Consider the following 13,955-nt stretch of genomic DNA (forward strand, 5'->3'; position numbering starts at 1 on the left):
AACTAGATGATCTTTAAGGTCCCTTCCAACCCAAACCGTTCTATGATTCTATGATCATATCAAAAGAGGTTCCAGAAATGATAACAAAGCTCAACGGTGTAAAAAAAAAAATCTTTATTGTGGTTAAAATATGTATGTTTTCATAGAACATCTGTAATCTTGCATCTAAATATTTAATTTCTGAAAAATCAACAATATTCTCTTCATGAGATATAACCATGATGTATAATACAACCCTCTGATATAATATGATTTTCCTTCAGTTTCTTTCCTTACAACTCACTGCTTGCACAAGAAATCACTGGCCATTTTTTGCCTGTGCCTGTAGCGAAGCTTAGGCTTGTGAGCACATCTCACGTCTTTCTGGCAGTTTGGTCTCTCCTCCATCTTCTTGCTACCTGAGTTTCTGGTAGAGCAGGACAAGCAAGGATTCAGTAATCCTTGGCCCATACACTTTGAGTGTTAAAGTTCCTGTGCAGAAACCAAACAAATCTTGCTCAGCTGTCACTAAGGTATGAACATAGGTCTCTTTTGGATCAGGTGATAATGGAGGATAAACTAATGCTGGAAGGAAGAGAGCTCTTCCTCAGCCAGCATCCATCCTGTGTCTTTGTGCACGTGGATCTGGGTGGGTGCGTGTGAGTGCACGTAGACCTGAGTCTCAATGGGCAGGATAGGGAAGAGGAGCAGATGCCATCTAACACCAAAGGTTACGCTGGTTCTGTCCAGCCCTGGAGGAGGTTTGGAAAGACAGAGGAGGGATGTGGAGCACCACTTACTTCTCTCAGACCCTTCTTAGGAATGGAGGGTGAAGGGGGAAATTACAGAATAAAAGAGAGAGCCTGCACCTGTGTGAGAGCATGCCTAGGCTGCAGGAACTCACTGGCCCCACCTGATTTCCATTTTAAGCTTGTCATCGGGGTGGCTTTATTTCACTCAGGGCCTGGCCAAGTTTTTCACTTTTTCTCTCACTCTGCAGGTAAAGGAGCCTCAGGACTTCACTTTGATATGCCTTCATAATATTTTTTTTTTTTTTTCTTATTTTTGGTATTACAGGCTAGTCTAATTATACAGCAGACTTGTTGATGACGTAATTTGACGGTTCCGAGTAGCGGGGGTTTCTCTCCCAGCCCTGGCGAATCCGTGTGAGAGGTTTGTCTAGGCAAGGGAAGATCAGCACAAATTTGGCCACCAGTACAACGCACGGAACAACGAGGGAGAGCATGTAGGCACTTGGAAGATACCATCTGTACGATGATGGGCTCAGGAACCACTTTCCACCATAAACCAGGGTGTGGGCAGTGCACAAAACCAGCGTCAGGTACCCCAGTTTGGACTAGGGGAGAACAAAGGAAAGAAAGAAAGAAGTAGAGGTTAAACCAGTGAAGTAAACCAGAACAAATGCAATTTACAGGACACAGTGAGCTTCTTGGAACTTTGGGACTAATTGGGGACTGCTGAAATGAAACTGTTGTGTGTAATAGAAAGGCTCTTATTGCTTTTAAATAAAGATTAATTTAAAAGGACCCTAGGTAAAACACACTTCTTTGGTTTTTTTTCTCCACCAACAATCCTGATAATTTTTGCTAGTTCACACATACTGCCTAGTGATTGTCGTATTTGTGAAAATGCAGAAATTCAGTGGAGAAGTCTAAGCTTTTTATATGCTGTAGTGCTAATTCATCCAGAACTACTTGCACTACTGTGCAAGTTTTTTGCCTTGATAAAACACCATCCAGAACTACCATACTGTGCAAGTTTTTTGCCTTGATAAAACATTCATTGATAGCAATTTCCCCTTCCCTTGCCTCCCCTCCCTGCCAGCCCAGCTCCTGCAGAGGCACGGCAGCCTGCACGAAGCTTCTTTGGAGGGGGGGCTGAGACTGTAGCGTTACCAAGGGCAGCCTGTTTATGGGCACAGCAGTTTTCAGAGCCTGCAAAACCACCGATTCTCTGTAGATGCTTTGCACCGACAGCGTCTGAGTTATGAAGTCACTTTTCAGGCCCATTTTAACCGAATCGTCTAGTGAACCAACAAAATTAGCCCAACAAACGGCGAAAAGATTTTGTGACTCAGTATAATTGTGGAATTTGATAATCCACGATGTCAGCTTTCTGTTTGTCATTTAGGAGCTCCTGTCTTCCCAATTTTCTCTTGTTAATGCAACAATCCCAGTGGTACCGTAATCAGCCATCAGAGCAATTGTGGTTTTTTACAGGTGACTTGTACAGCAGTGTGGATTTTTTTTTTTTCCCACTCTGTGGTTGTGGGTGGTGCACGCATCACATTTGGAGCTACTAATGGAGGAAAGCCCTAAGTCTCTAGTAAACCTGCCTGTGCTCATCGTTTATAAGAGAAGAAGGATTTTTAGGATAATTTTTTTTCTTACCTGTACAAATCGAAATTCTCTCCAGTTGACGTTGTTGCTGACTGAAGGCAAGGAAGTTATTCCCAGAAGAACAAAGAAAAAAAATCCTAAAATTCCCAAAGCCAAATAAGAGTCACTAAGCCAGGCATTAGTGGTGTTGAGTGGTTCTGTTTTATTGTTCAGTGCCTGAAGAAAAGCAGACCAGGTATATCTTAGTGACAACAGATTTAGGATCAATATGCAGAAAAAATATGCTTTAAGGTAACTAGGAGACAAATGTTACACATGCACTTTCTGAAAATTATTGGAGATTTATTTTGAATGCTTACTCAAAAAGAAGAAGAGGCATTCTGTTACATATATGTTCCATGTACCTGTAATTGTGGTGCATGTTTTATATTGCTGTAGACCTACTGTTGAGGACAGGTATGTGATCCTTTGTTGTTAAATAAGGTCAGAAAGTCAAATTATGTGCCCTCCTTAAAGGTATGTGAAGAAATAGGGAAATATGTTTCTTTAAATTACTCTTAATGTTTATATTTTTCCTTCTTATTTTATTAGTATGTAAACTATCTGAGAGGAAGACTGAGGCCAGAAATCCCATCAACTCAATGTAGTATCAACAAAATTTGGATATACCGATTAAATGGATCATAGAAACAAGAAAAATAACCATATTGTAAAGAACTTTAGACTGTCCACATGAATTTCTGAAGCTCAAGATAGAAGGTAGTATTTGTAGCAGAGCCAGAAGGAAGGAAGACATAGAGCAGGGAACAAAACTTACCTGGGAGACGGTTTGACTGCTGATTCTCCATCTTACGAAGGATCGAGTTGGGATAACAAGAGTGTACAAAACGTGCAGAGAAGCAAATGCCAAGGCTACTAGTCCAAGTTGTTTCCTACAGAGCATCCATTTGTCCAGCCAGTCTGGGAAACGGCTGTATTTGGTACCTCGATATAACTGAATAATTGCAGCAAATACACCGGGAAGATAAACCAAGGCAAGAAGGATGAGTGCCAATATAGGGCAGATCCGATTTGGAATGGAAATTGCAATAAAAAATGACAAGTCTTTGTTTTCACAAACATAAGGGTAAATTACATCGCGAATCAAACAGTAGAAGAAGAAGAATGCGGTTAGGCCAAGGGACAAAAGGATGGGAAACTTCCACATTGGAAAGAGCTGCAGAGGGTAATTTTCTATTTCCTGAGCAGCCAAGAGGGATCCCTGATCTAATGGAGTGAGACCCAGGGCACGAACAATATCCATCACCATTTGTTTAGCTTCCATGTCATCGCCACAGACAAACACCTGCAACCAAAACCAAACAGAAGTTTTATTTAGACAGACTTTTGTGACATCCTCTACTGCCATCCTGCCTGCATATGGATGATGAGCACAGGCTTCTTAGGCTATTTTTTGGCCTCCCTGCTGGCCTAAATTTATGTAGGCAAAAAGTAGCCTATAGGTACTTTACTTTCTTGGCCAACAGGTCCAAGAACTAAGAGTATGAGTCTTTCCTTTGGAGAAGGAGATTGTTTCAAGTGGCAAAATTTTATATCTGAAAAAAGCAATGTATAGCACACTTAGTACAAGTCCTTGCCTAGAAGTCTTGGCATACTCTTTGGAAGACCTGCAAGCAGTTTGTTAGCACTAAATTTTGTAGGACTAAATAAGAGAAAGATTTTTCAATTGCTGCTACAGTGGTCCGTAAGGACTCCAGAGAACTGGGGACAGAGTTTTTTAAAACATGATTGCCCTATTAAAAAAGTAAATATTATTTCTTTCCAACTAGTAAAATAGTGAAAAAAAAATCTTTTCTGTGCATGTGCAAGGCAATACTCCTTTTGGAACTGGGAGAAAGGGGGCAATTTCTGCTCTTGTATATATGATGAAGGCTTGTAGAACCTAGACTTGAAAGTGCTTGGGTCTTTAATTTAGCCAAAACCATTTATTTGACAGCAGAAAGCAAAGCTAGCAATGGTTTGAGTAGCTGGCTGAAACTGTGTGTTTTACAAGAGCACTTATCCCTCAGACTGGCAGAAAACAGGGTAATCAGAAAAGATTTGTCTTCTGGTGAGCTGCCGTGTTGCTTCCTATGGCCAGATCTGTGCTCACTGGCCTGTGGTTAAGGAGCTGGTCAAAATAGTTTGCACACTGTGGTTGTGTTAAACTTCTGTGGTGATGGATTCTGATTTAGAAAACTATTAATTTGTTCGCCTTCCAGCTCACTCATTCTATTGCCCCATCATATCCCTTACCTCCCTTTTTTTTCCTCCCTTGATTTTATTCTTGCTTTGATCTATTCTTTCTGTCTCCTTTCTGTTTAACTTTACAGTCCTGGTGAACAACTGACGCAGTCCTCATTTCCTCTTGATCTGCTGTCTCTCTCTCTTTCTGGATCTGCTGTCCTTCTTTCCTTGCTTCACTAGTGTCTCCAAACACCTTACCAGGCTCAGAGGCAAGCCATCGGTGTTCCTTCTCATGGCATATTACAAACCAACAGGAAACAGGAGGCTCCGGGGAGACCTAATAGCGGCCTTCCAGTACCTAAATGGGGCCTACAGGGAGGCTGGGGAGAGCCTGTTTAGAAAGGCCTGCAGTGACAGGACGAGGGGCAATGGCTTCAAGCTGGAGGGGAACAGATTTAGACTGGAGATGAGGAGAGGGTTCTTCACTGTGAGGGTGGTGGAGCACTGGAACAGGTTGCCCAGGGAGGGGGTTGAGGCCCCATCCCTGGAGATATTCAAGGAGAGGCTCGACGAGGCCCTGGGCAACCTGGTCTAGTTGGGGGTGTCCCTGCTGACTGTGGGGAGGTCGGACTAGATGGCCTTTGGAGGTCCCTTCCGGCCTGGGCAATTCTATGATTCTATGATTAAACTCGAGCTCACGTTTAGTTTGAAAGGGACAACTATAGTGAAAATTCCACCTCAACTCAGTCTGATCTGTGTGTGTTTTGTCTAGCCATTAAGAAGCCATAGGACAGAGAAGTTGGTGACACAGGACCCTGCCCTTGCTGAGCCTTACCTGCCGGCTGGCATCCAGCGTGCCCGACTGCAGGGCCCAGGCTGACACGGTGTTGAAGGCTTTCACAACCTTTGCGCCAGGCACCAGCTGGGCGAGGTACTCCGCGTTGGACTCAGGATACTGGTTTATTTTTACGTTGTTGCTTATGTCCACCAGGACTTTTCCACGGAGGATTTCTGCTAGTGGTGCAAGGAAGCTGTAATGTTGCCTCTGGATTGCGATGATGATGATGGCGGCTTTCTGCGCCGCCTCCGCGTGGCTCAACACCTCCGCATCCTTAGGGATCAGGCTGGATGTCTGTGTGCTCCGGCTTCCGAACACCACAGGGTAGCCGGACTGAACCAATTTATGCCCCAGAGCTCTTCCAAAATCTCCAGTTCCAAATATGCACACTGCCTCTCTTTTGTTAGAAACGTTAGAGGCCAAAGCCATTATGTTGGAAGAATTTTTATTCATCTGTTAAAAAAAAAAAAAAAAGAAAAAGTAATAGGAACAGGCTAAGCAAAACATGTACCTTTTGACAATGAAAGGTTAGCATCCACTCTGGCTATACAAAATAAATATCTGAGAGTTTTCTTGCCACTTAATATGTTTTCTGCACACTCTTCTGAATGCACACTCTCAGATTTCTGTACAATTTTTAAAATCCAGTTCTGGATGTTCACCTCTCCATCTCTTACAGCACCCTTTTTTCCATTCATTTTATGGGCTTTAACATGCAACAGAACTGCTGCCATTTTCCTCTCTCAAAGGGAAAGCAGGAGAAAGGGATACGGGAGCACAGAGAGGAAGGCTCACATGCATTTCAGAGTAATTTCTGCTTACTTAAGGTATAGGAAAACATTTCTAATCATATTAGAAACTGAAAGGCCTTTTGTAAAGTACTTGAAGAGATATTATAAAAGATAGCTAGAAATCTATGTGTTATCCTCAGTATTTCCTTAATATGACTAGTCAGTGCCAGTTTGTTTTATTATTGTTCTTCGATTTCCTGAAGAATGTCCTGTGAAGCATTTGGACAGTGGAATTGAAATATTTCATGTTGAACATTTATTTCTGATATTTATATATTACTCATAATAAAATTCTCTTTGAGGTTTTTATCTGTCCTCCTTTATCACTGTACTTGGAAGCTTCAAAGTCTTTAATGTATTATCCATGCCATAGGAGTACGTACGCTCTGTACTTGCAGCCTGAGACCCATGATACAAATACAGAATAAAAAGGGTCTGCTCCGGAGGTCTTCCAGTAGGTCCACGTGCTGTTGTCCTTGCTCTACAAAAGGTGAACTCAGACCAGAAAACCTAAGGCTCGAAGGAAGACCACCAACAGGGAACTTTGAAAGACCCCTCTGTTGGACTGGCTGGTAATTTAGTGCTTCGAGCAGCCGTTCAATCTGCAGGAGCCCTGATTCAAATCTTTCACTGCATTAGATGTAGCTGTCTTAATTAAAGCTGTGGGAATAAAGACTTTTCCAGTTTGCAGGAAAGAAATGCATGGAATGGTTAGCTAGACCCAAACCAATGGCTTTGCTACTGCTGTTTATTAACCCTTTGCTGACATACTTCTGTGGAGCATCATTGAGAATGAAACTCTGCCATTTAAAAATACTGAGATGATATTCACTTTATTTTGTATTTTTCTTTAGCCAGAATAGTTTTTGCTTTTTAAAAATCTAGCGTTATTTTAAATTATTTGACTCAAAACTTGCATTTGTTTGGTGAATAAAAAAATCAGGGCTGCACTTCCCCCTGCCCTGCCGTGACCTAGAGTTAAGGGCTGTGACTCAGGGGGAAGCAAAAATCTAGTTGGCCTGTGCTGTAAGGTGTAAGCTTTACTGGCAAGATAGGCAGAGAAATGCTTATTCTGGGATTTGTAGGTAAAGATTTTGGCTTGAACCAGCTCTGTATGTAGCTAGCTAGCCCCCAGTTGGCATCAGTGCCTGCTCGGTGCTGTTCTTGCAATGAGCTGTGGGAGACCTGGGACTCAGAGAGCTGCCAAGGGATTTTGCTGCTGGTCATTAGGGGAAGGCATGGATTCAGGCAGAGATGGACCCGGGGATCCATGTGCTCATGGCCCATGTGGCTTGTGTGGGTCCCGCGGGAGGCTTTGTCGCGCAGCGAGATGTGAATCCCAGCTCTTCTGAGGCTGCAGCCCCAGCTGGTCTCCGGGTACTTCCTCAAGTAACACACCGAGCATGAGAACAGATCCTCAAAGGGATCCGTCTGAATATCTCTTGCATATTTGTCTCATGCATACAAATGTAAAGTCCTCTGACATATTTAAAAATCATTCTCTGAGGCTTTGTTAATGTCCCATAAGGCTCTAACATGACTAAAGCTATAAAATTCCTTTTTGGGGATAGTCTGTATTTCAAAAGGAACAGAAGAGTTGCATATGTAATATTAATAGATGGTCCAACTCAGTACCTAGTAAGACTCAACTTTCTGTTCTTAATTTTTCCTTTTAACAAAGTAGGCTTGTATCTAAAACGAACAGCAAAATTTATATGTAACATACCATTGTCCAGCTGAAAATGTCTGTATTTGCCCTCAAGAAATCATTAAGTTATTGCTGAGTGAACTACACAGATCATTCTCCTCTGCAAAGTAAGACTGGAAAAAAGCAAATCTCAAATGGATGTTATCAGGTAATGTCTTTTGTAGATCGGTTACAGTTATGTTTTGTTTGAGCTTATGAAAGAAATGGATTCATCAACAAGAAATAAATCTGTAAAGTGCTTCTGTTGTTCACTAATACTGAACATCTCATTTATTAGTGAACACTGAACTCACCTTGCCAGAAAAAAGATAGAGGGAGATGAAAAGAAAAATTAATGTAAGGAATTTTTTTTTTTCAAATTACTGTTTCTTGGAGGACTATCTAAGATGTAAAGCGACTTGTACATGACAATGAATGTTATTGCATAGAAAGCTGAAGAGCATTAATGCTGCCTTTAATACTGGTGATCTAATTTATCTTAATCCTATTTTTAACAGCAGAGAATTTGCTTGAATATGGTAAGCAGAATTTACTTTTTCTTTTAATTAATTACTTAATAGGTATGCCCATAGCTGTTATAACAGTACACATTATATATCAGAAATAAACTGGTCACCAGTGGATTTCTTCACAAATTAAGGTTATTGTAAAACTGATATTAATTTAATAGTGCATCTGCTGCTTCTGAAAATCACATGTAAGGCAAGGCAAGTTTGCTTTTAAATACCAGGTCGTCTGGACCATGTCCCCTTCTAACAAAGAGGGAAATTAAAGAAATTTTCTCTGTTACATCCTTTTTTCCTTCAGCTGGCTGTTGTTGCACTAAGAGAAGGTTGTGGGCTTTGCAGTGAACTTCGGGAGGTTAATCCAGTTGGTAGGTTATGGGCACATAGACAGTTCATAGATAGATTCTGGCTTTCCTGTGTGTATTTGAACAAAATGCAGCCTCCGATGGCAACTGGGTGGCTGTAAAGTCAAATGGTAAAGTCAAAAGGAAAATGGCCCTCCAGAGTCTGTGACAGGAATAGCTGCAATGCAAGAAGATGCTCATTTGCTATAGGACAATGTGTTTTATTGTCATACATCCGTGTGAAGTAGGGAGGTGATTGTGCCCCTGTACTCGGCACTGGTGAGGCCACACCTGGAGGGTTGTGTCCAGTTTTGGGCACCTCAATCCAAGAGAGATCTCGAGGTGCTGGAGCGAGTGCAGAGGAGGGCAACGAAGCTGGTGAGGGGGCTGGAAAACAAATCGTATGAGGAGCAGCTGAAGGAGCTGGGACTGTTTAGTGTGAGGAAGAGGAGGCTGAGGGGAGACCTCATCCCACTCTACAACTACTTGAAAGGACACTGTAGAGAGGTTGGTGCTGGTCTCTTCTCACAGGTAATTAGTGACAGAACGAGAGGGAACGGCTTCAAGCTCCAACAGGGGAGGTTTAGATTGAACATTAGGAAGGAATTTTTCACAGAAAGAGTGGTCGGGCATTGGAACAGGCTGCCCAGGGAGGGGGTGGAGTCCCCATCCCTGGCTGTGTTTAAGGGCCGTTTAGATGCAGTGCTGAGGGACATGGTGTAGGGGAGGACTTTGTAGAGTAGGGGAGATGGTTGGACTCGATGATCCCAAGGGTCTCTTCCAACCTCAATGATTCTATGATTCTATGATTCTATGATGTGAAGCAGGAGTGGAGCACAGAGCCAGCCGGGTGTGTGGGAGCTCAGCTGAGGGCTGACACGGGGGTCTCAGGAAGCCCCGACGGCAGTGGGGTCTGCTCTATGCCCATGGGTTACGCTGAGCGCTCCCAAAGCTCCAGAAAGCAGAAATACCAGCAAAGAAACATGTGGTACTCATTATCTGTTCTTCTATATACGTAACCATATATTGTCTGAGAAAAAGCCATAGAGATTTGTATCCATACGTAATATTTTTGCTTATATCCATCCCTCTAACATTAGAGCACTAGTGATGCCTTTTGTTATTCGAAAGATAATCCATGTAAGCTTCTCTAATGATTAGCTGTGTGCTTTCTCTTTTGCATTGTTGCTGTGCTCTTATACAACAAATTATCCTATTTTAAGGAAAATGCTGGTAGTCTCTGAGCTGATTACCACTTGGTCAGTAATGATAAAAGGAGGTGCAGAAAGAAAAAAAACCCAACACATTAACTGTGCAAGACTGTCGTTTCCACCCACTACGTAAACACTGGGGGAACTGAAGGAAGGTACGATGTTTAGTTCAGCAATTATATGTAAATACTTTGGTTATGTAGGAATTGGAACGAAGACAGGCACATTGCCTTTCACATGGGAAAAAGGAAGGGTTTCCCAGCAGAAGCAACGCTGCAGATGCGGTGCAGTGCCGAAAGCAGGGAGGCAGAGATGGGACTGAGACACAGACTGGGGTGGATAATAGAAAGATCAGAAAGATGCAACATAAAATGGCAGGCGGGAGATCAGTGGAATGATTCAAAAGGTAGAAAGACAAGATGAAAGGCGCAGGAAAGAGTAATTTTACTATTTACATTTTAAAGGGAAGCAAAACAAATAACTCTGGTAGTAATCTCAAGAAATTATCTAGTCCATTTCCCTCCCTAAGGCAGAATGAACTAAAGCCAAGATGCTTGTCTAACCTGTTTGTAAAACTTCATGTGCTAGGGATCCTGAAATCTTCCTCGCATACTGGTTTCTCCCATACTATTGGCCAGATTTTCCCACGTCTAATCTATTATTGCCTCTTCCATAGTAGACACAGGTGTCAATTTATCCCCCTTCTCTTTGCAGCAGCCTTTCTTGGACATGAAAGCTGTTACCGTTTTACCCTTCTCTTCTCTAGGTAAAACAACCCCAGATCTTTCCCTGCCACTCGTGCTTCTGAGAGTGGTGATCTTTCTCATGGCTTTTTTTTCTGATCTTTCTAGCTAATCTTTCTAGCTTTTCTTTCTGATCTTGGAGCTAAACTGCTCCGACTGTTAATTAAAAACATGGTGCTAAAACTGAATGCACTGCTCTTGCTGAGATCTTGCCAGATTGTAAAGGATTGCTTCACTTGCCTCACAGACAACACATCATCCCGCTGTCACATTTGTCATATTCACAACGCAGCTGATTCTGCTTGTGATGCATTGAGGCTATGAGTGCTTTAACAAGTAGCGTGTGGCAACAGGAACCAAGATGTTGAGTCAAAGAGCTGGTGCTGAGCACATGGTGTTTGCACTATCCATGTGTCAGGGATTTCCACCTTGGACTAACTTTGGTCTGGTACCAAAGCCCGAGTGCCTGTTAGCAGCTGCGGTGCGTTGGGGTGCACCAAAAGCATGCCTTCTGGCTCAGCTTTTGTGGAAAGCAATCTAGTTCCATATGGTCTAAGAGCTCTCTGTGGTGGCAAGCAAAGCTTGGTAAGTGGTGATCTGCTTCTACATCTGATCAGAACTGAAATACTAATGTAGATGCATCCTGTTACCCCCAATCCTTTCATTGGGCTGCTCCCACACCCATTGCTCCACCCTCGACTTCTGTGGGGTTTTTTTCTGGCTGAGAGCTCTATTGTGCACTTGTCCCTGTTGAATAGCACCATATTTTTTCAAACTGTAACTTCAGTTTGTCAAGATCATTCTGACTTCTCAGCCTGTCCTCTAATGTGCTTGCAGCCCTTTTCAACTGTGTCAGACTGTCAGCTCTAATAAGCATTGTGTGTATTCCAGCATCGGCGCCATTTAATGAAATTCTGGAACAGGACTTCTACCAGGAGAGACCCCTTGTATGTCTGCAGTAAATGTAGTCTTCCATTTTGACAATGATCAACTGAGACACTGAAAATGCTAGTTCTGCAGAATCTTACCTTCTATTAGTTTAATCTAGGCTATGTTTTCCTAGTACGCTTTTGAAAATCTTCTCTAACTTTTACCATACTAAAAACTTCACTCATGTCAAGCTGTATAGCCTCTGTGATTCCTAAGGCCTGTTATCCTGTCATAACATGAAATGAGGTTGGTTTGGAATGATTTGTTCTTGACTAATCCATGTGCCTATAACCCATTTCTTATCTTTTATTTGCTCCCTCTATCTTTTTGAAAATTGTACTTAAATGGATTGGGCCATAATTCTGCACCTCCTCTGTCTTCTTACTTTTAAAGAAAGCTGTTATTCTTGCCTTTCCAGTCATTCAAAACTTTACCTCTTCCACACAGTTCTTAAATATAGTTATTAATGGCTGTGGAAATGCTTCAGTTATCCCCTGCGCAATGCAAGGTGAATTCCATCAGCCTTCCTGATCTCAGGTCATTTAACTCACCTAAGCACAGCCTAATCTCTTTCTTTCGTTGTCTAGCTAGAATTTTCAGCTCTTTGCTGCTGGTGTAAACATTTTTATCACCGTTGACCCTTCTAGTGAAGAAAGAGCAGAATAGGCATTACAGAGTTGGTTTTCTTGGAGTCACTAATCAACAGCTTTCTCTCAGTTGAATGGTGGATCCATTCTCTGCTTGATTTTCCTTTAACATTTTATGTTTATACAGGAAACTTGTTATTGTAGATGTACCTTACTAATTACATTTCTTTTTGTGCTGTGGCTTTCCAGATCTTATCAACATATTAGTCTTATTCTTCTGTGCTTGTCCATATATTTTGATTTACGTATGCTTTTTGAATTTGAAGTTTCTGAAGAACTCACAGCTCCAGCCACGTGGCTCTTACTGCAGTCCTGCCTCTGCCTCGCAAACTTTGTCTTCACTTTTAACATAGATTCTTTGATGAGTTGTCAAATCTTCTGACCTCCTTTTCCTCTCAAATTGTACTTCTTATGGAATGTCATCTTTCCACCTTCAGAATTTCATATAATCTTATTATTCTGCTAGATGGACAAATCAATTTTTGAGCACTTGGTCTTGTCTGATGGCCTGTGGTGGCTCACAGCCATGACAGAACCTCTGTGTTTTCCCCTCTATCATTTTCCTAAACCTTTGACTAAGTCTATATTCTTTTATCTTTTGATTCAGGGCAAAAGTTTACAAGATGAAGCAGGATATAAGTACTATGACAAGATAAATGGCCAAGCACTGCCAGGAGTTTGATGCATAGCCATGTAAAAGAAAAGTTGATAAGATGAATAAGAAGAGAATTAATGGCCAGCACAGCTGTGACCCAAGACAATGGTGTTGAGGAACTAGTCTCAATATTTCCAACACTGATCCATCTTTTTTTATTTCTTTTTGACCTCATTTTAAAAATTGTAATCCCAAATTTTAGTCATAAATTGTAGACACAGAACAAATATTATGGGAGCGTAGCTTTAAAAAGTGAAGTATCAAAGGCCCTCTTTCTATATAAACTAAATCTTTTGACTGCTATTTCCTTGTAAATATCAGCAGGGACTCTGTTATACTATGCAAATAATAAAGAGTGCTAGGCATGAGAATGACCTTTCTGGAGCAGTTTGCCATTGTTCTAGTACAACATTCTGGAGGCAAATAAAGGTCCTGACATAATGCATCTGTCAGTCATACAGCACGCTGGGGGCAGGTTCATCTGCATGAATTCATAGACCGTCATACATGAGTCATGACAACAATATTGACGGCGTATTCTGGTGGTTCATGTCCTAGAATATCAGTATGGACCTTTCCAGAAAATGCTTGTTTCTCCAAATTTCAAAAAAGTTATTTTTCTATAATGACAGGTTGACACGTTGCAGCTTATTAAATTTAGTCCATTGCACAGCTGAACTCCAATAGTATCCTGCTGCATGAAGAAGTTAATTGTTCCCTCAGGTTCTCTAGCCTTTAGTGTTTAACTCTGCTGTACAGTAGTGAAACAGGAACACCTGGGATAAGCGATTTGGGTTCAGACTATGCCCTCCTGTACATCTGATTTTAAGCTGCTGACATGACTTCTTACATCTCACCTTAACTTTACTGCTCTTTCAACACAGAGGATTTGTCTGTTCCTGTTTCTGTTCCTGTTTTCTTTTTTTTTTTTTTTTTTTTTTTTTTTATATTTTTTTTTATACAACCAAAAAAAAAAAAAAAAAAAAAAAAAAAAGTTCTAGGAAAAATATTAAACCC

General features: G+C 41.6%; 1 protein-coding gene across 1 annotated transcript in view; it reads right to left on the minus strand.

Annotated features, from left to right (window-relative positions):
* Positions 1 to 99: 99 nt before the first annotated feature.
* The window catches only part of STEAP4 (STEAP4 metalloreductase), a 22,436-nt gene continuing 8,580 nt past the window's right edge, over positions 100 to 13,955 (minus strand). Inside the window, exons 2-5 of the mRNA XM_014952941.1 lie at positions 5,401 to 5,856; positions 3,157 to 3,684; positions 2,391 to 2,555; positions 100 to 1,336 (exon numbers count right to left, since the gene is read on the minus strand). Coding sequence (XP_014808427.1) covers positions 1,067 to 1,336; positions 2,391 to 2,555; positions 3,157 to 3,684; positions 5,401 to 5,856 — 1,419 coding nt within the window. The 3' untranslated portion in view covers positions 100 to 1,066. The remainder of the gene's footprint in view (positions 1,337 to 2,390; positions 2,556 to 3,156; positions 3,685 to 5,400; positions 5,857 to 13,955) is intronic.

This window comes from Calidris pugnax, unplaced genomic scaffold, assembly GCF_001431845.1.
Source record: "Calidris pugnax isolate Ruff unplaced genomic scaffold, ASM143184v1 scaffold181, whole genome shotgun sequence".
NCBI lineage: Eukaryota > Metazoa > Chordata > Aves > Charadriiformes > Scolopacidae > Calidris > Calidris pugnax.